At 38.7% G+C, this 20,311-nt stretch overlaps 1 protein-coding gene across 4 annotated transcripts in view; it reads right to left on the bottom strand.

The window, feature by feature from the left end:
- Positions 1 to 20,311, bottom strand: part of LOC138758884 (scaffold attachment factor B1-like) — an 80,488-nt gene that overhangs the window by 22,454 nt on the left and 37,723 nt on the right. For all 4 annotated transcript variants that reach the window (XM_069928416.1, XM_069928417.1, XM_069928418.1 and 1 more), the window contains 8 exons: positions 17,335 to 17,782; positions 16,811 to 16,854; positions 15,014 to 15,129; positions 10,270 to 10,419; positions 9,038 to 9,156; positions 6,086 to 6,204; positions 5,406 to 5,446; positions 1,567 to 1,715 (listed from right to left, as the gene is read on the bottom strand). In XM_069928416.1, the coding sequence (XP_069784517.1) occupies positions 1,567 to 1,715; positions 5,406 to 5,446; positions 6,086 to 6,204; positions 9,038 to 9,156; positions 10,270 to 10,419; positions 15,014 to 15,129; positions 16,811 to 16,854; positions 17,335 to 17,782 (1,186 nt within the window). The remainder of the gene's footprint in view (positions 1 to 1,566; positions 1,716 to 5,405; positions 5,447 to 6,085; positions 6,205 to 9,037; positions 9,157 to 10,269; positions 10,420 to 15,013; positions 15,130 to 16,810; positions 16,855 to 17,334; positions 17,783 to 20,311) is intronic.

Raw genomic sequence — 20,311 nt, 5'->3', positions numbered from 1 at the left:
GCGCCACAGGGGTCAGCACAGGGGCTGCAATTGTTCATGATATACATTGATGATCTGGAAGAGGGGACAAAGTATAGTGTATCTAAGTTTGCTGATGACACTAAATTAAGTGGAAAAGCAAATTCTGCAGAGGATACATGGATAGGTTAAGTGAGTGGACAAGGGTCTGGCAGATAGAGCACAATGTTGGCAAATGTGAGGTTATCCAGTTTGAAAAAATGAAAGATCAGAATCTTATTTAAATGGTAAGCTAGTGCAGCATGTTGCTGTGCAGAACTTAGGAGTGGCTTGTCATGAATTGCAAAAGGTTGGTTTGCAGGTGCAGTAGGCTATCAAGAAGGCAAAGAGATGTTGGCCTTCATTGCTAGAGGGATTGAATTTAAATTAAGAGCAGGGAGGTCACAAGGTACTGGTGACACTGCATCTGGAGTACTGTGTGTAGTTTTGCTCTCCTTACTTGAGGAATGGGTACTGGCTTTGGAGGCAGTACAGATTAACCAGATTGATTATAGGGATTGGCCTATGAGGAGAGATAGTCATCTGGGACTGTATTCACTGGAATTTAGAGAAATGAGCTTATAGAAAGATACAAAATTATGAAAGGCATAGATAAGATAGGTTTACATTGGTAGGGGAAAGCAGAATGAGAGAACATAGCCTCAAGATTCAGTAGATTTAGGACAAAGATGAGTAGAAACTGCTTTCCCAAAGAGTGGCGAATCTGTGGAATTCGTTGCCTGTTGAAGCATCAGAGGCGACCCCAGTAAATCTATATAAGACAAGATTGGATAGATTTCTACATGGTAAGGGATTTAAGGAATATGGGGAGAAGGCAGGTAGATGGAGATGAGCCTATCATCAGATCAGCCATAATCACATTGAATGGTGGAGCAGGCTTGACAGGCTGAATGGCCTATTCCTGCTCCATTTTTTTTAATGGGCCTGGTCAGATATATCCAAGGACAATGTGGTAAATTGCAGCTGTTTGCAGAGATTGTAGAGATTGCCATTAATTACAGGTGAGGTGCCAGTGCACTGCAGGGACAAGCCTGGAAACAGCCAATCATCTGTGGTTGGCAAGTTAACTGGAGAGTATTCCAAGGAAGAAGTTATACATGTACTTGGACTGATTAGAGACAGCACAGTTTAAGTGGGAACTAGTGTCTGAATTTGCCAACACATCTCACTTTTACTCAGTTGCTACCTAGTAATTGCCCTATTGACATGGTTGGTCACAAGACCCATATTATTTATCCAAGGTATCCTTGATGTTATTCTAACATAGATATCCCTTTGACTTATTCATCACCCACTCATCAACCTTCTCTGCAACTTGTTCACTTTCTTCCCAGATCTAAAGATTATAGATCCGATATGTCAACTCCATTTCTCTTCAGATACTCTGAATCTTGTAAACATGCACTCCCTATACATTTCCCATCCATTCTAAACATTATATCTCACAGATGTTGCAAACAATGTATTTAAATAAGCAGGAAAAGTTGAGAGTTTTGTCATTCTACACGAGGTTTTGAATATTTTAATTAGATGCAGCATTGTACCAACCTGTATCCGTCATGTTCCCAGCAACCTCTCCAGTGGTCCAGGCGTCGTTCTCGGTCACGCTCTCTTATGGCTATTAGCGTATCAAAGGACACAAAATCTCTTCCTCGGTCTCTGCTGTAAGACATTCTTTGACGACCCCTGGACCTTGTCTGTTTTATGCCCACCCACCCCAAAGGAAAAAAAAGGTATTAGGAACATCAACTCATTTCAAAGACATCAACTGTTATTGGAACACAGTTTGAGTTTAGTTGGTGTGCAGCTTTCTAACTTCGTGCTCAACACCAGGACAACATGACATAATTTCACTCCACCAAGTTCGTAATCCAATGAAATATCACATTTTATGTACCCTTGCACCAGAATATTTAAGACAAGGGGAATAAAAGAGCAGCAGTGAAATGGAACAACAAAACCATTAAAAAAAAGTGCCTTGATAGTATTGGGAGCTTGGGTTGCCATTGGTTTGAATAGGTCTGTGCAGCTGTAGAGGCTGCAAGAGCACTGGAGGTTAATCCACAGATATTCAGCATCTTTGAAGGGACGCTTTTGCTTCTCTTTCTCCTCTTGTTAGGGGAGCTGGGCAATGCTCAAGATGACTCTTTGTCTGCCTTATGGTAGACAAAAGTTGAAGTATATCATATGTATTACATTTTTATGTATTATTACACAATAATAAAAGGAACCTTGAGCTGAACTGATGAAATATGGCCCTTGCAAAACTTGAACAAAATCAAGGTAGCATTACAGTAGAACCCCAGGTATCCAGCACATATGGGGATTGGTAGATGATAGATAAGTGAATTTTCCAGTTGCTTGAAACTGCGCGTGGCACAATTGGTGAACGAATGGGGAGACACACTAATTTTAAACTTCTGTATTTTTTTTTCCTATTTACTTTCCACAATTATTTTGCCGATTGTTTGAATTTTGGACAACAGGGATTTTGCTGTATATATTCAGAGAAACAAATTTAGAAAAGAGCCAATGGAAGAAATAACTCTCCAGTCTCTTCAGTCCATTACCTGTCCATGCAAATAGGGAAAATAAACTGGTGTTCAACAAGATTGGTGTAAAATGGGTTATTGCTGGTTGGCACAGACTCAGTGGACCAAAAGACATGTATCCATGTCACCTCTCTCTAAGAATCAATAACCATAAATAGACATGACTTCACCCATCAGTAGCATAATTCATTCCTTAACCTTGTCCTAAATCACCATCTTCTGCAAGTGTCAAAATTCAACCTCTGAAAACTAAGACAAAACCATTGGTATTTCTGACTCCAATAGTACACTGAAGCTGCTCAATTGCATGATACTGAATGCATACAATGCTAAATGCATTGCTCCTCAGGGAGCCAAAATCATGAATGGCCAGCATTATAACTACTTCTTAAAGGGCAAGTGCAAGAATGGATCTTGGTCCATTTCAGCTACAATAGCAAGTGCACTACAGAAAAAGCAGTTGCCTCAAAGGCTGTCTGATTGTTCTGAAGGACTTGGTGGAGAGGTCGGAGAGTGGTGATCTGTATGTAAGTAGCCAAGAGGTCATCAAAACAAAGTCACTGTAACAGTTAGAACAAGAACCTGTTCAAGGTGGGTTCAGTAATGATCTCATTACAGCTATTATAAACTAGACAAAGGAGTTTGATTCAAGTGCTGAGACACAAGTTTACTCTTCCTCCCTCCATGAATTGTGCATGTCCTTCTCCACCATTGCTAGAAACTGATCCTGATAATTTGAATTATAACAGCTTTTTCTATTTTGAGGTGTTTCTCAGCTTGAGACCATGTAAAACAAATCGCTGCTTCATGCCATTGCATGTGCCACAGAAAATTAATTCCTTCCATCACCAGCACATCTGGACAACAGCATGGCTATGCCATAAAATTACTTCAGTTTCTAGCTTGCGCCATACTGACAAAAGCCCCAAATGGTTCATTCTGTAACTGGAAGAGAGAACCCATGCACAGGGACAACTATAGGCTCCCTTCCAAGTATACTGCTGTTCAACACACAAAATGGTGGAGGGACTTAGAAGCCAATGGATAGTTAACATTTCAGCCAGAACCATACAATCTGTTATTCCTTCACTGCCATAGGCACGAAATCCCTCCCAACCACACGGTGGGACTTCAGGGTTTCAAGTTAGTAGCGTATGGCTAGCTTCTCATTGAAAAAAGGGGTGGGCCTTGCCAGTGACCCCACGTTATTTATGAAATAATACATTCAGCCAAATCAATTCTTTCTCATCAGGGTCTTCCCTCCATGTCTCAAAAAAATTTTTCATATCTTTATAAAGGGCCCAGGGCAGAAACATTGGTTACTGTCTAATTTCTGTGATGCTACTTGACCTGATTTTCTCCAGCACGTTTGCATATTGCACTTGACCCCAGCTTCTGCAAACTTTCCCTGTTTTGTCCTTGCACTCCATCCTTCAACCACACCCTTGTCTAACACTGCAGAGATTATGGGAACACCTCTTTGGCCCACTGAGCTGGTGCCAACCATCAAGCAACCATTTGTTCTCAAATCAGATTTTATTCAAATTAAATTTTATTCACAGTATGGTAGAAGCTGATTCCAGCCATTTAAACCCACGTCACCCAAATTAACCGACAACTCCATTCGTTCTGGAGGGTGGGAGGAAACCAAAGCATCTGGGTAAAATCCACGCAGACACGAGAACATACAAACTCTTTGCGGTCAGCACCAGATTGAAAATAGGTAGTGACACTGTCATAGCATCGAGCTAACTGCTATGCTAACTGTGCCGCCAATTCCCATCAACTCCCTCCCAAATTCTAACATACAGCAAGCACAATTTACAGTGCCCAGTTAATCCTCCAAACTTTTTGACGTAGGAATAAGCCAGAGCACCCAGAGGAAGCATACAGAAACAGCTCTAGAAGGCTGTGGAGTCTCGAGGCTTTGCCACTCCATCATCATCAAATCTTTTTTTTAAATATTTTTAAAATCATATAACATATTCATACAGATATTAATTATAATTAAGTAAACTCCCCCCAACCTACCACATCCACCCACTAACACTCTCCCTCCTCCCCTTTCCAACTACAAAGAAAGAAAAGAGATCATCACTTCAAAACAATAATCAACTTTTTAGCTGAGACATCCATCGGAGCTGGTTGAGAGATTAAATCTTCAAACCAAGAATTTTTAAATATGGGCTCCATACTTTTACAAAATGATATTTATCTCCCAAATTATGCATTATCTTTTCGAAAGGAATACAGGATTCATTTCAGTATGCCATTTTTATCACCAATTCTTCATATTGCGCATGAAATAAGTCATACATGGTCAGAGCTGGTGTCTTTGAGAAGACATTAAACTAAGGCCCCACCTATATTCTTTGGATATGAAAAATTATATCTCGCTATCCCAAGAAAAGCATTAAAGTTTAGTATTCTATCCTATCCATTTATGAATTATGAAGTTTACATATTGGCTATCAAATTTTTTACATTCCAACAGCAACTGCCCAGAACACCCCGAGGAAACCACAAGGAGATCTGCCTAACATGTATCAAGTTAAAATTAGACAGATTCAAATCCCACAGGTTATCACAGAAACTCATAATGGAAAATATTTTGTACTTGTTGGTTACGAAGTACATTGATACCTTTATAAAGACTAGTTCAAAACATTTAAACATTTCAATTCCAAAGATCAACTCAAAATGATCCTCATACTTCAGATAACATGGTACAGCAATGACTAGGAAGAAAAAATTTCATTCCTGCCAATCTAATTCTTTGACTTTAGTTGCAGCAAATGTAGAAGCAGGGAATTTTCATATTAATCAGGGACTTACCCTTCTCCTCTCTCGGCTTCTCCTCTCTGAACCTCGAAATCCTAGAGAAAAACAAAACAATGAACTGATCAAAAGCTCAACTACCATCAACCTTGTTAAACACAAAATATGAAAACTGTTGTGAGGCATGGTGTACAAAATTCCTTTTTAGCTTCAGGGGTGAAGAGTTGGATGTTAATATAGCCTCACAAAAAATAATTATTAATGCTGAGCTATGGAGAATGTACATAGGGATAGACTTAAGAATTGATTAACTATTTTGTTGGTACAGAACAAATTGTTCAAAATTTTGTTAATAGGTCAAGAGATAAGGAAATAAAATGCAGATACACAATGTGTAGAAGTGTTAAGTAATATATATTGACTTGGAAGGGAAAGAGAAGACATGAACTGCATACAATTGTTGCAGAGCGGGGAGGACCTAGAGTGCTTGCGTAAAACATTAAACGGAAAGTTTGAAAGCCTGTTAAAAAGACAAAAAGGACACGAGGCTTTGTTTATAAAGAAATGCAGTTCAAAATTAAGTTACATTAGATCTCCATTCAGCTTCAGCAAGAATACCATGTCTAACTCTGGGCACAATTATTTTATTAATGAGCTTAAACACCAGGATAACATACCAACTCAATAGGCTGTGCCAGCCATTACTTCTCATTTACAATTCTCTCAGGGTTCCTTACTTGAGTATGATCTGTATCCATCATCTCTGTCCCTCCTCCTCTCTTTCTTTCCATCTTCCAGTTTTCTGGCATCTTCTCCACTGTCCTTTTTTTCATTCCTTTTTCCATTGACAGGTAACCTGCAATAGATTCAAATTATTTGACAAAGTCTCACTAATTTCACAGTTGCACTTTCTTCATTAGCCCATTATAACAAGGCTGATTAAGGTGAAAGATTTGGTATATAGTCTATGGTTATCCATGAGTCAGTGACCTACATTTAACCACCAAAACAAGATGCAGCATGCTGATATTACATTTCCACAACAAAAAAAGATGTGCGTCAGTAGGAATATAGGCAAACCTTGCAACTGGTTATAACAACCATTTGAATGCCCTTCTGTGATTAAGTCCCTTAGCAAGATCAGCTCTATGACACTCACTCACGTGACGTTCTGGGTTCAAGTACTGTGCTCGGCTCGTTTCTGGATAGTCCAATTTCACCAGTTAGGAGAGTTTCTATAATCAAGCTCAGATATGGAATCAGAATTCATTAGGCTTTTTCAGGGGCATTCTGCACTAAGAATGCGCCTGAAGCAGAAGCGGCCCTTTAAATTGCCGTTCAGGTGGCAGTGTTTAAAGTGCAACGCTGGCCACCTAAAAGGATAGCTGTGCCGGGATGCGCATCTGAGTGCATTCCGGCTCCTGTCCCTTGGGCTGTCAATTCAGGATGGCTGGCTGTCAGCTGGGGGACGTCCCCAGGCTGATCCTGCTACCCCACTCTCTCCCCACTCACGGGGCTGGAGCAGCCGGCGGGAGAGGAGGAGGCTGGAGTGGTTGGCAAGTGAGTATGGCGCTCGAGTCGGGTACCGGAATTGTTTCGGCCAGCCCCCTTCTCCCCCGCCGGCCACTCTAGCCCCGCAGTTCCCGCGCTGACAGCTCAGCCAGCTGCCCCTGCCCAGACGTCCTGCACCAGAGGAAGGGGCAGCTGGGAAAGGAGCTGTCAGGCACTTGCCAGCTGACTGTCATTCCAAATGCAGCCGCCTATTCAGATGGCTGGGGAGGACACAGTGCTGTGGCGATTATCCCTCTCGGAGGAGGGTTACAAAATTCACCTTGAAAGTGCCTTCTGCCATTCAGCTGGCCTCCCAACAGCCGCATATTGCCAAAATATGCGGCTTTACAAGCGGGGAATTGGCCACCTGAAAGTGCCTATTGTCATGCACATGTCTCTAATTTGTTGTTTGGCCCACTATGTCTAACCCAATCATCGAGAACCTATTTCTAATAATCCCAATTACCAGGACTTGCACAAGCACCCATGGTCCTCCCCACTCTGCAACAATTGTATGTAGTTCACCCCTTCTCTTTCCCTTCCAAGTCAATATACATTACTTATCACTTCCACATGTTGTGAATCTGCATTTTATTGCAATTCAAGTGCTCATCCAAATTCTTCTTACATCTTGCAAAGGTTAATACCTCCATCACCCTCTCAGACAGTGCATTCAAGGTTCCAACCACCCTCTTGATGAAATAAAAGTGGTAAAAATTCTTCTTCCAATCCTCTAAATTTCTGTTTTTACCTTAAACCTATGCTTTATGTTCTCTGTAGCTGAAGGTTTTTTATAATCTATGCTATATCATTCATTTTATATATCCCTTCTCAAGTCTCAGCCCTCACTGCTCCAAGGAAAACAAACACACTATCAAGTCTCTCTTCAGAATTGGAATTCCAAAGTCCAAGTGAATCCCCTCTGCATCCTCTCCAGAATATATAGTGCAACCACCAGATCTACACACAATATTCTAGCTATGGCCTAACCAATGTTTTATAAAGTTGTACCAAGACTTACATACTCTTCTACTCTATGATCTGACAAATGAAAACAAGTATTCTGTATGGTCCCTTCGTCATTCTATCTACATGTTTTGCCATCTTCAGAGATCTTTGGACCCTCTTTTCCCCACCTCTCTATGTGGCCCCAACATTCATGTTGACCTCTTCCTTTACCCAAGATGCATCCCACCACATGGTATAATTTTACTGGCTCACAATGCACTGATGCTGTCCCCCAAATGCAAGGATTTGACAGGTCCAATCAATAATTTAAATAATGGCAGGCCATAGAGACCCAACTATCAGAAAACTACAAATCAGGTCTGGTATCTAAATTGAGCTGCCAGAGGTGATGGTGGAAGCAGGAACAGAGAAAACATTTAAGAGGCATCTGGACAAGTACAGGTACACAATCCTTTATCCGGAACCCTTAAGGGACAGTGTGCTCCAGATTTCAGAAAGCCCATCCAAATTGTGCTGCCGTATCCACCCCCACCCTCTCCAGTCACCCTGCCATCTCCCCCAATCCACCCCCTCGCCTGCCCGACTCGCGCTGCCAATCTCTTTGCCACCCGATGCGCTGCCGGTCTCCCCCCTCGGCCGCCTGACTCGCACTGCCGGTCTCCTCCCTCGGCCGCCCGACTCGCGTTGCTGCCTCTCTCCACTTGCCGGATTTTGGAGCTTTCCGGATTTTAGATGTCTGGATAAAGGATCGTGTACCTGTACTTGAATGAGCAGAGTGTAGAATTGACACAAATAGAATAGATGGGCATGATGATAGATGCAATGTGAAAGCCAATGCAATGACAACCTGAGATTTAAAAATCGAGCTACAATAATTAGCAACTAACTCACTAATAATAAACAGCGATAGCAAACCAGGGTTCAGACAATGGATGAACATGAAATCAAGAACAAGCAGGATTGCATTGTGCATAGCATGGGAGCAATGGAAGGCACATCACCCTCTCTTGCAGTTAGACTGACCAAAGAATTGTCTCTATTCAACTATGGGATGACCACAGATTTTGAGTAGGGATTTAAAAAATAACACAGGTAACTAATGTAATTGAAATACCTGCAACCTAAGGTGTTCGGCTAAAACCAAAAAGATATTGATCACAGCTCCTTACTTATCTTTCGAATTATCTCCATCATTTTCACTTTTTTGGCTGGAGCTTGGCGTGGAGACATTGTTTGCATTTTCTCCTTTCTGCTCTATACGCTTCTTACAGCTAGGTTCATTTTTAGCCTGAGAAAACAAATATTTAATACCTTAATGAAGTGGTATTACAATAGGTTGTTCATATGTATTACATTCATTACATGATTCTAACATGGTCAAAAACATATGGACATTGTAGGTTAATTGGTGTATTTGGGGAGCATGGGATGGAAGGGCTTGTAACCGCGCTGCACAGTGTGTCTAAAATCCAATAAATTCAGAACTTCCATATCACACGACTCCAGCTTCCTTCAACTACTGTCTCTCAATATTCCTGAAATGCTCTAACAAACTCCACTCCTACAAGATTCTTCTGTAATCAGGACAAAACTTGATGGAATTGGCTTCCACTACCACCCTTTCTTCAAAAAGTTGTAATGGCAATGTTTAGAGTCTTTGTTTTTAACCATAAATATTTTATTGAACCTCATTGTGCTTGTGCATTTCCAACACATTTAACTGCTGGGGGTTCTTAAAATGTTTATTACAGTTAATAAAATGTAATTTTGTGGAACTGCTCATCTTTCCCTCCTTTACCAAACAAGCCTGGCCCCAGTGACCATGCATTGGGTTAATTACAACATGAGACTGTCTATACGCAACTAGGCAAACAACTTAAACTGAACAAGGACATAGCACAAAGTAAACACAAAATGTTGGCTTAGTTTGACTCTAGTAATGATACCAAGCAAATAGAATCACTCATGGGAATAGCAGGATGTATGACATCAGACATTTTTCACCAAATTAAATTGTTACTTGAAGGATATTAGAAAAAGAATGTCACATTATATTCCAAATGCATGCCTCACCACGAACTACTCACAATGGAACTACAAGCATTTGTCAACTCCAAGATGGCTTTGGCAAAGTGTGGTGAAACCTTGCGGGATGCTCCTAGTAGATCCATTTTTCAAAAAAATACAACCACTCTGATTTTCCTGCATTCTCTTTCATTTTAAATATATTCTCAGATTGTGCTCATTCTGCTTTAGAAGGCAATATGAATGTTACAACTTAACTGATAACTGCTCGAGGAAGAACCCTTTTCAATGTACCAGGTATAATATGACATACAAACTTAAACTTTGAACAAATTCATACTTTCAACAATTCCCACTAATAACTCCAAAACCTCACCATTTCTACAGTGATGGATTGCCCATTTAGTTCAGACTGATTCAAGGAGGAGATGCATTCTGTTGCCTCTTCAGGTGTCAACATGGTTATGAATCCATAGCAGCGTGCACCAGGATTACATGCATCTGTTACGACTTTGGCACAAATAACCTGTAGACAGGATGCATATGGGTTAATGCAGGATATATGATTTATTGGCTTGTTAAATTCTATTTGTTTTTATATAGTATTGACTTGCAACTTCAATAATAACATGCATCATAAACAGGTATATTGTCACCCTAAATTATGGTTTGAAAATTAACAGAAATAAAACAAAGTATCTGATCAATCACATTTTCAAAATTTAGAAGCTAAATAGGCAGTTTCCATAGCAGTTCACAACATTATAATAATCAAGCAGTCCACAATCTGAAAAAAATTTCCTCTATTCCCCAATGAAGTGACCAAAATGGAGCACACAATACTCCAAATGGGACCTCATCAATGTCTTATACATCTTCAACATTACCTCCCAATTTGTATACTCTGAATTCACATTTAAACTTGACACATGTACCCTAAAGTCTTGTAACACTTGGTTGATATGGTTCATAGTGTGAAAAATAAAAAAATATTTAAAAAAAGTCTTGTAACATTTTACTCACTGCCAGAGAGCAGACACAACATTTTCTCTCATTTGATGTTTGTGTATTTATAATAAAAAATGTATTTATATTTTATCCACATTGCAATGGGCATAGGTTCTTGGGACTGCATGCTTTAGCTCTTTTGAAGCTACAGATTTGTTTCTCTCCATTCCCAATTTAATAGTCAAGACCAATCATCCCTTCTCTTACACCATTTCTTTTTTTTTTTTTAATTTTTTTTATTTTTCACACTATGAACCATATTAACCAAAATACATACAAACATTTCCCTCTTGAATATACACAGAGTCATTTTCTCCCCTTCCCCCCCTCCCTCCTTACTAAACATTCAACATATACGAAACATTAAACCCATTAAACAATGTCATCACACAATGAAAATAAACAAGAAAATTGTGTCATCTACTTTTACACATTGGGGTCAGTTCATTTCGTCTTCTTCTCATTCTGTCATTTTAGGGGGTGGAGGTCCGCGGTAGGCCATCTCTGTTGTATTCCATGTATGGTTCCCAAATTTGTTCGAATACTGCGATTTTATTTTTTTAATTATATATTATTTTTTCCAATGTTTCCAACATTTATTCATTTCCATGTACCATTGCTGTACTCTCAGGCTCTCTTCTGATTTCCAGGTTGACATTATACATTTTTTTGCTACAGCTAAGGCTATCATAATAAATCTTTTTTTGTGCTTCATCCAAATCGAGGCCTAGTTCTTTACTTCTTATATTACTTAGAAGAAAGATCTCTGGATTTTTTGGTATGTTGCTTTTTGTGACTTTATTTAATACCTGATTTAGATCTTCCCAAAACTTTTTCACTTTCTCACATGCCCAAATTGCATGTACTGTTGTTCCTGTTTCTTCTATCTGATACTGTTGGGTCCCATTTATTTAACTTTTGGGGCATGATATATAGCCTGTGTAACCAATTATATTGTATCACGCGTAACCTTGTGTTTATTGTATTTCTCTTACTTCCGGAGCATAGCTTTTCCCATGTTTCATTTTTTTAATCTTTATGTTTAGATCTTGTTCCCACTTTTGTTTGGGTTTACAGCTTATTTCATCGTTCTCTTTCTCTTGCAGCTTGATGTACGTGTTTGTTATAAATCTTTTAATTATCATTGTATCTGTAATCACATATTCAAAATTTCTTCCTTCTGGTAACCTCAGCCTGCTTCCCAATTTGTACTTTAAGTAGGTGGTATGCAAACATTGTACCGTGAGTTATACCATATTTGAACTTCATTTGTTCAAAAGATAATAAATTATTTCCCAAAAAACAATTTTCTATTCTTCTGATCCCTTTTCTCTCCCATTCTCTAAAGGAAAGGTTATCTATTGTGAAAGGGATTAGTTGATTTTGCATCAATAATAATTTTGGTAGTTGGTAATTTGTTTTTTTCCTTTCTTTGTGAATCTTCTTCCAAATGTCGAGCAGATGGTGCAGTACTGGTAAACTTCTATGTTGCACCAGTTTTTCATCCCACTTATAAAGTATATGTTCAAGTACCTTCTCCCCTATTTTATCTAGCTCTAACCTGGTCCAATCTGGTTTCTCCCTTGTTTGATAAAAATCTGGTAGGTATCTTAATTGTGCTGCTCTATAATAATTCTTAAAGTTTGGTAGCTGTAAGCCCCCTTGTTTGTACCATTCTGTTAATTTATATAGCGCTATCCTCGGTTTCCCCCCCTTTCCATAAGAATTTCCTTATTATTTTCTTCAGCTCATTGAAGAATTTCTCTGTTAAGAGAATTGGTAACGATTGAAATAGGTATTGTATCCTTGGGAAGATATTAATTTTAATGCAATTTACCCTTCCTATCAGTGTTAGTGGTAAATCTTTCCAATGTTCTAAGTCATCTTGTAATTTCTTCATTAATGGCTGATAATTTAAGTTGTATAGATTATCTAGTCGAATACCTAGTTATCGGATTGCTTATGTTTGCCATTTAAATGGTGATTCTTTCTTAAACTTTGTGAAATCCGCATTGTTCATTGGCATCACCTCACTTTTATTTGCATTGATCTTGTACCCCGATACTTCTCCATATTCCTTCAATTTCTTATGTAATTATTTTATTGATAATTCTGGTTCTGTTAAGTATACTATGACGTCATCTGCAAATAGACTGATTTTATATTCCTTCTCTTTTATTTTTTATCCCTTTTATTTCATTTTCTGTTCTTATCAGTTCTGCCAAGAGTTCTATAGCTAAAGCGAACAGTGAGGGAGATAGTGGACATCCCTGCCTAGTTGACCTGCTTAATTTAAATTGGTTTGATATATATCCATTTACTGTCACCTTCGCCAATGGTCCCTTATATAATGCTTTAATCCAATTAATATATTTCTCTGGTTGGTTGAACCTCTGTAGTACTTTGAATAAATAATTCCATTCTACCCTGTCAAAGGCTTTCTCTGCTTCTAAAGCAACTGCCACTGTTGGCGTCTTATTTCCTTGTACTGCATGGATTAAGTTAATGAACTTACAGATATTGTCTGTTCGTCTTTTCTTAATAAATCCAGTTTGATCTAGTTTTACTATTTTTGGTACACAGTCGGCCAATCTGTTTGCTAATAGTTTAGCTATTATCTTATAATCTGAGTTAAGTAGAGATATTGGTCTACTTCTACACCATTTCATTCTCACTTTGCATCTCAAATTGGTGTGATAGCTGCCTTCAAATCATCTCCCAACAATTTCCAACCTTAAGGTAGAGCACAATTTCACATTTTCCACTCTTTGATTTTACTCTGGCTGTCTTTTCAGGCAAATGCACACAATGACAAAACTTCAAGGCATTGATAAAATTCATATTATTGCTAAATATTGGAAATCTAGTATATTAACTTCTCAACTTCAGTGGAGAGCATTAATACTCAATCACAGCCTTTCGAAAATATGTTTATCAGATAGCCTGAGACGCTGAATGACATCTAACACTCCGAGGAACCACAAGATTGAACCATCGACGAATTCTGATGGAAGATTGCTGAAGTCCGCCACACAACATAATTGCCACTTCAAAACTCCAGTTCAATTCTAACCTCTGGAGGTGTCTGCATCAAGTTTGCAAATTCTTCATGATATCCGGTTTCCTCCCACAGGTTAAATGGCCAAATTACACCCAGTGTATAGGTGACAGGGTTTTAAGAGAAAAGTTAGTGTTGTTTCTCGCTGTGTCTGATTTGGCAATTATCTCCAGTTTTTATTTTAGATTTGTAATATCCACAATATTTTTTTTGAATATATTGAAATTTACATTCAATGTATCCATGTACATTATTTTTAAAAGACCCCTCTAACAAATGATTCCAGCTTAGATATTTTGTATAGCTATTGTGGTAAGTCCCTTTCCTTCATCGAATGAATCCACCTCAAGTGGACAGCAGTTAGTCTTCAGCATAATATAACTAACTGACCTTTTGCTACCCGTTTGGATCACACAGAAGATGGATAAGTTCCCATTTCCTGGTAAGCATTTCTCCATCAACTAGTACTACATCCACAGACTAAATGGCATTTTGCTATTTATCTGATCTTGCTAATTGGTCATAGAAAGATAAGCATGGAAAGAGGCCCCTCAAGTGTGCCCAACTATCCTGAACGGATCCGGCTAAAGTTGATGGCTTTATAATGTCTTTTATAACTACTACATTTGACTACTGTAAAGCTATTCCCTACACTACACTGCATCCCTCTCCCCAGTTACCACTCAGCCACACACTATGGACAATTTACAGTGGCTACCAAAACTGCCAGCCCATGGGATGTGGGAAGAAACAGAGGACCTGAAGAAAACCCATGCAGTCACAGGAGAACGGTAAAAATGCACAGAGGCAACAACAGGAGTTAGGACTGAACCCTGCAGCTGGAGTTGTAAGGCAACAAGCTCTACTAGCAGTGACATTGCACTGTCCCCAGGTTTCTACCTATACCGACACAATAAAAATAACCACTCATTACAAAGTCAATCCATTTACCAAGGATCGCTTTGGGACATCTCAAAAACAGTTACAAGCTCGTCTCTTCAGCTACTTTTGTCAATACTATCAACATTTAAAAAAAGTAACCACAAGGTCTTACCTTTCCATGTTTACTGAAGTGGTTTTTCAAGTCACTTGCTCTAGTAGTAGAGGACAGACCACTCACCCAAATGTTCTTGCCTGCAGCATCTGAAGTTCTGCAGGAACCAGGTTCCTCTGAATTGCAAATTTGTTGTAATTATGAAATTGCACAGCATGGATTGAACACTTATTTAGAGAAAATCTTTTCTTTGGTGTTATCTTCACTTCAGTTGTGCAAACATATTTGCATGATGATACAACACAAGGGTAGCCTGTCCCTTTTAATGCATCAACTTTTACAGGCATACTATTTTATGCTGTTAATGCACGGCCATGATCGAAAATTCTGTCACATCTGAAACAAATGAATTGCGAAGCCTTTCTCCCTTAGCAACTGCCTCTGCACTGGAATGACACATCTTGACTGGGGTAATGTAATTTCAGCCTGGGTCTTGTGTTCAGAATCACAGTCAAAGATTTTGAGAAGCATCTTAAGAGTTGATAGAGAGGCAGTGTTTCACCATTAGAATTTCAGAGTTTGGCATCTGGTACTGCAGGATGTTTATAATGAAGGGTAATTAGACTTTTTTTTGCCTGACCTTGTTATATTTTCTCTTCTGACATAAATATGGAGATTAGTCAAAATGTAATAATTTGTTTTAACATTCATATAAAATGGGCTAAATGGACAAGTTGGTGCTCCTGAGGTGATGAACTACTGAATTACATTAAGGACAGCATTCCATAATACAAATTAGAATAAACAAAAGTGGAAGACTGAATACTTGTTAATACCATAACAATGTAAAAAACTATAAAGAATTTAAATGCAAAGCAGACTGGTTTATAAACAAGTAACTATCAAGGGTGAAGAACAAAATTACACAGAACTAAATATTGAGGAAAACAAATATAAGAATAAATAAAAATTTGAAAAAAGTTTAAAATTGTGAAAGGAAAAGTTCTCTGAAGTAACAAACTTTTTGTGAAGACATAGGCAAACGTTCAACCAGTGGAGTGCTTTGCTCATAACAAGCTGTTTGAATAAAGTTGTCTGAAGCCGAGGATGAAGAGCTGGTTGATTCCAACTACAGTTAAGCCCTGATTTTACACACTGATTTAACGCAAATTTGGATATAACATGATGAGTCATTGACTCAGGTATCGGGCTGCCGTCGGGAGCGGGGACCTGGGGCTGCCAGAATGATTTAAAATGTATACAGAAATTGGCAAGTTCCAAATAAAGGAGAAATGGAAATGATGTCGGTATGCAAATTAAACAGGGAAGTACAGTGAAACCCCAATTTTTCACGATGAGATTTTATGGACCTCAACTATTGTGTTATAATGGGGTTTCACTGTACTTCCACTGTGATAAGTGCCTGAAACATGTGGAGGGTTGGAGGGGCAGCTGGTTAAAGAGGCATTTATACAGACAAACAGCAAGGAATAAAGGGAGAGACCACGTGCAGGCAAATGGGTTTAGTTGAGTAGTATGATAATCAACGCAGAATGGGGGCCTGATCCTGTGCTAAACAGTTCAATGTTCCCACCATTATTATGAAGGCATTTCTCTTCATTCCAATGCTCAATAGCCTACTCTTTCTTTCAAGATCGATTCCTAGCTCTCAACTTCCAAGCCAAGGAACCACTTACTTGAAGTAATACTTTGAATTTGTACTATCCACCTGTTAAACTGACTCAGTTTTCATTAGTAGCTGACAAGAACTTCAAACTGTAATTTCTAAAACATTAAAAATCTAGTTTTTGGCACAATCTTGGATGGATTATATTTATAGTCTACTACTGAACTTACCTTTTCCACTTGCCTCATTTTTAGTGTCTTTTCCATCCTCAGAGCTAAAGACACAAAAATAAATTTAATGAGATATTCAGAAACATATTTAAATGTTATCAACAGAAAGCATCATCACTTCCACCTAAAGAAACTCTCCAATACCTACCCAAGTAACACAGCCATCATTAGCTGCAAGTCACTGTGAAGGAAACACTTACAAATTGGTTTCCAGAGGTGAACACCAGAGGCTTTGGACCCAGCTACAAATAGATATGTACAAGAAATGTCTCAATTATATATTGATACCATCAGCGAAGAGCACAGAGAGCAAATTCCTACTTGCAAACTCTGCAGGATGGAGGAAAGTGGAAAGAATAAACATTGCAGCCTCCAATGACACAGGGGGAGAGATTAGCAAGAGATTTTTAAATTAAAATAAAATCTGTTCACAAATTACCACTGTTGGGCTGGCCAATTCACAAGTTTACTGGAATCACCTTAGCATGATTGAAAATCTGATCTTGAACTAAGAAACAACAAACCTCTTCTGATCACTGCCCTCTACAATCGAAGGTTCTTTCTTTTCTTTGTTAGAACCTTCATCTTCTGGCTTCCTTGCACTGGGTTTACATTCCTCAAGCCTTAGCAGTGGTTCCGTTTCGGTTCTCTCAGTCTCTCCCTCGTCTGCAGGCAGGGAGCACTCCATCTTGCTATTACTTTCAATTGTGTCCATCTTCTCAGCATCAATATTTTCCTCAGTGGGCTGTACACAATCAGTCTCCATCTTGGGTTCTTCCACATCCATTTCACTGCTCTCGTCCAACGTAATTTTGTCTTCCATTTGAACCACGGTTGTATCTTCCTCTTCCATATAGCTGGCATCCAGATCAATCATATATTGCATCATTACCCGAGGATCTTCAGGGGGCTTCTCCTCTGTAGGAACTGAACTACAAGCCTCCCCCGAATTCTCAGCTACATTCTCCTTTTCTATGGATTAATGGAATAAATAGCACAAGGTTTAATTATAGCATACAAAACAAGAATACACGAGGAGCTAGTATACTCCCCTACCCACTGGAAGATTGGAAAACTGAGGGTGCTCAAAAAGTACTGTTAATACAACTTTCTCATGAGCACTTGTAATCTGAATATCAAAAGGAGCAATTCCCATGAAATCAGAGTGCCTGATAAATATTCAATATTTTAATTCATTCAACTTTAAATTTTAAAAGGAGGAATTTTCATTATTTATACAATATACTGTCTATAGTTCATCAGTTCCAACTCCCCCCCCCCTTTTTTTTAAAAAGTATATAATGTTTGGGCACAGATTTTTTAATATTCTGCCTCAATTTAAGACATCTAAACACTTTCAAACTCATTTCCTTATTCCCTTTTGCAAACACCACGCGCATGGACACATCTTGTTAACGGGCTAGTCATTGTTAACGCTTTGGACTACGTGCTCCTGTTTCCAGGGACTATCAACAAGCGCATATACTCCATGTCCCCATTTCCCAGGACCGGTTTTATACCCAACCACCAGCTGGTTCATATTGGTCTTCGCACTGGAACCAATCCAGAGTTTATATTAGGAAAAATTTAAAATTGCCGGATTCAGAAGGGTTAATTTGTTGGGGAAGATGCAATAAATATTCCTACTCTGCAGTTCTGAACTATACAACTTGGAATACTTGTACAAATCAACACATGCCAGTAGTTTAATACTCGTGTGGTTTCTTTCCATGGTTAAGATCAACGCTGATTGCACTTCTGGTAATTTTGTGACATCATTGGGTAGAATGAACTCATTTTAATAGCCATGTTGTCAAAACCTCAATTAACATCAAGATCTTAAATCAGATATTTTGCTCTTTTTGTTTTTCCTCACTTTGATCACTCCCCAAGGAAAAAAGATTCCTGAACAAAAACAGTTAGGTTATGATTAAAATATGCTTTACAGATTTGAGATAATTCCAGTGAAGCACTGAGAAGTATTGCACTGTTGGAAGGCTTGTACTAAACAATGGATCGTTAATCCAAGATTTAATTTACATTCTTAGTTGAGTGCAATCCAAAGGTTCTTTTAGCATCTCCCAAATTATTATCAATAAACACAATTAAAATATATTACGTAACAAGTTATATGGTGATTTGCCACACTTTTATGTGTGAAAAATCACTGAAGTGACTGCTACGTATCCTACTTGACAACAGTGCCTGCCTTTCAAAAATACAATATTCGCTGCAAGTGTCGACATACCAAAAAGTGCAAGAAGCAAATTATTTTTAGATGCTTATATGACCCAATTATGTTTAAAGCAGAAAAACCTAAACTTTCAGCACTTACACATTATCTAAAAAAAAATAACCAACAGCAAAGCAGAAATAGCAGATGCAGAAAGTCAGGATTAATGGAACCATCAACCAATATGAAATGTTTCTCCTCTAGTTCCCTCTTTTCCCAGTCACTTGTTCAAATTTCTAACTCAACTAACCCCTTCACAAACTTGATGATACAAAAGCTGAATGACAGAGAAGTGCAAGGACATGTCAAACTGAATATAATGGAGAGACATCCAAAAAATAGAAAAGGAGTGAAACATTGAAAAGCACTGCTTTGAAGAACCTGGGTAAGGTAGCAGTCTCAAAGGAAATGTTTCAATGGAGAAAACAATTAGGAAGCCAGGGTGCACATCAGCCTTCATTGCAAAAGGATACAAGAACGCAGACAAATGACTGAAATTACGTTGGTCCTAGAATGTAATGTATGGTCTGGTCTCATGAAATAGGATTGGGATGATTTACCAGGTTCCTGGGATGTGGGGATTAAGGTTCATAGTAGATGTAGGGACTTTTGCCTGTGGTACCCAGATGAGCAAGCAAGTGGTCAGCAATTCAGAATGCTGAGAAGATAGGTTTTGCACAATGGGTAGTGAATCTTTGGAATGCATGTGGAAATGGGGCTCGAGAATTGTTGGCTGATAATATTAAGGGCAGATCAAGAGTTTTGGATATTAATGGATCAAGAGAAATAGGATTAATACAGCAAAGTGGTACCAAGGTAAAAGATCAGCCTTGAAATAAGGGAATGAACAGTCTCGTGTGCTTGTCCTCTCCACGATGATGTGTGGAATCATTCTCAAGCCAAGTCAACCTTCACTACACTCAACACATTGCAACTACATTGCTGCTCAACTTGGGAGACCAGATCTTAAATCTCAGCAGGAGTTTCTAATTAACACCTTCACTCTTGCCCACAACTCTTTTGACATCATAGGTTACTCAAGCTGTCCTAATTGCTTGCAAGACCTGTAAGAATTATGCAGAATGACACCCAAGTTCTTACAAACTCAACTTTTCAACCTCACATTCACAAACCTCTAGTTCGACTTTATTCACATTTTGCCACATTGTAAACTTTGCTGCATCCTCAACCATTCATTTCGCCTATATTTGTCCTCATTAAAACTCAGCATGAAAACCTGTTCACAACTTGCTGCCAACCCAGTTTTG

Source organism: Narcine bancroftii, chromosome 3 (genome assembly GCF_036971445.1).
Source record: "Narcine bancroftii isolate sNarBan1 chromosome 3, sNarBan1.hap1, whole genome shotgun sequence".
Taxonomy (NCBI): domain Eukaryota; kingdom Metazoa; phylum Chordata; class Chondrichthyes; order Torpediniformes; family Narcinidae; genus Narcine; species Narcine bancroftii.
Note: the sequence above shows the minus strand (reverse complement) of the source record. Positions and strands in the feature narration are given on the sequence as shown.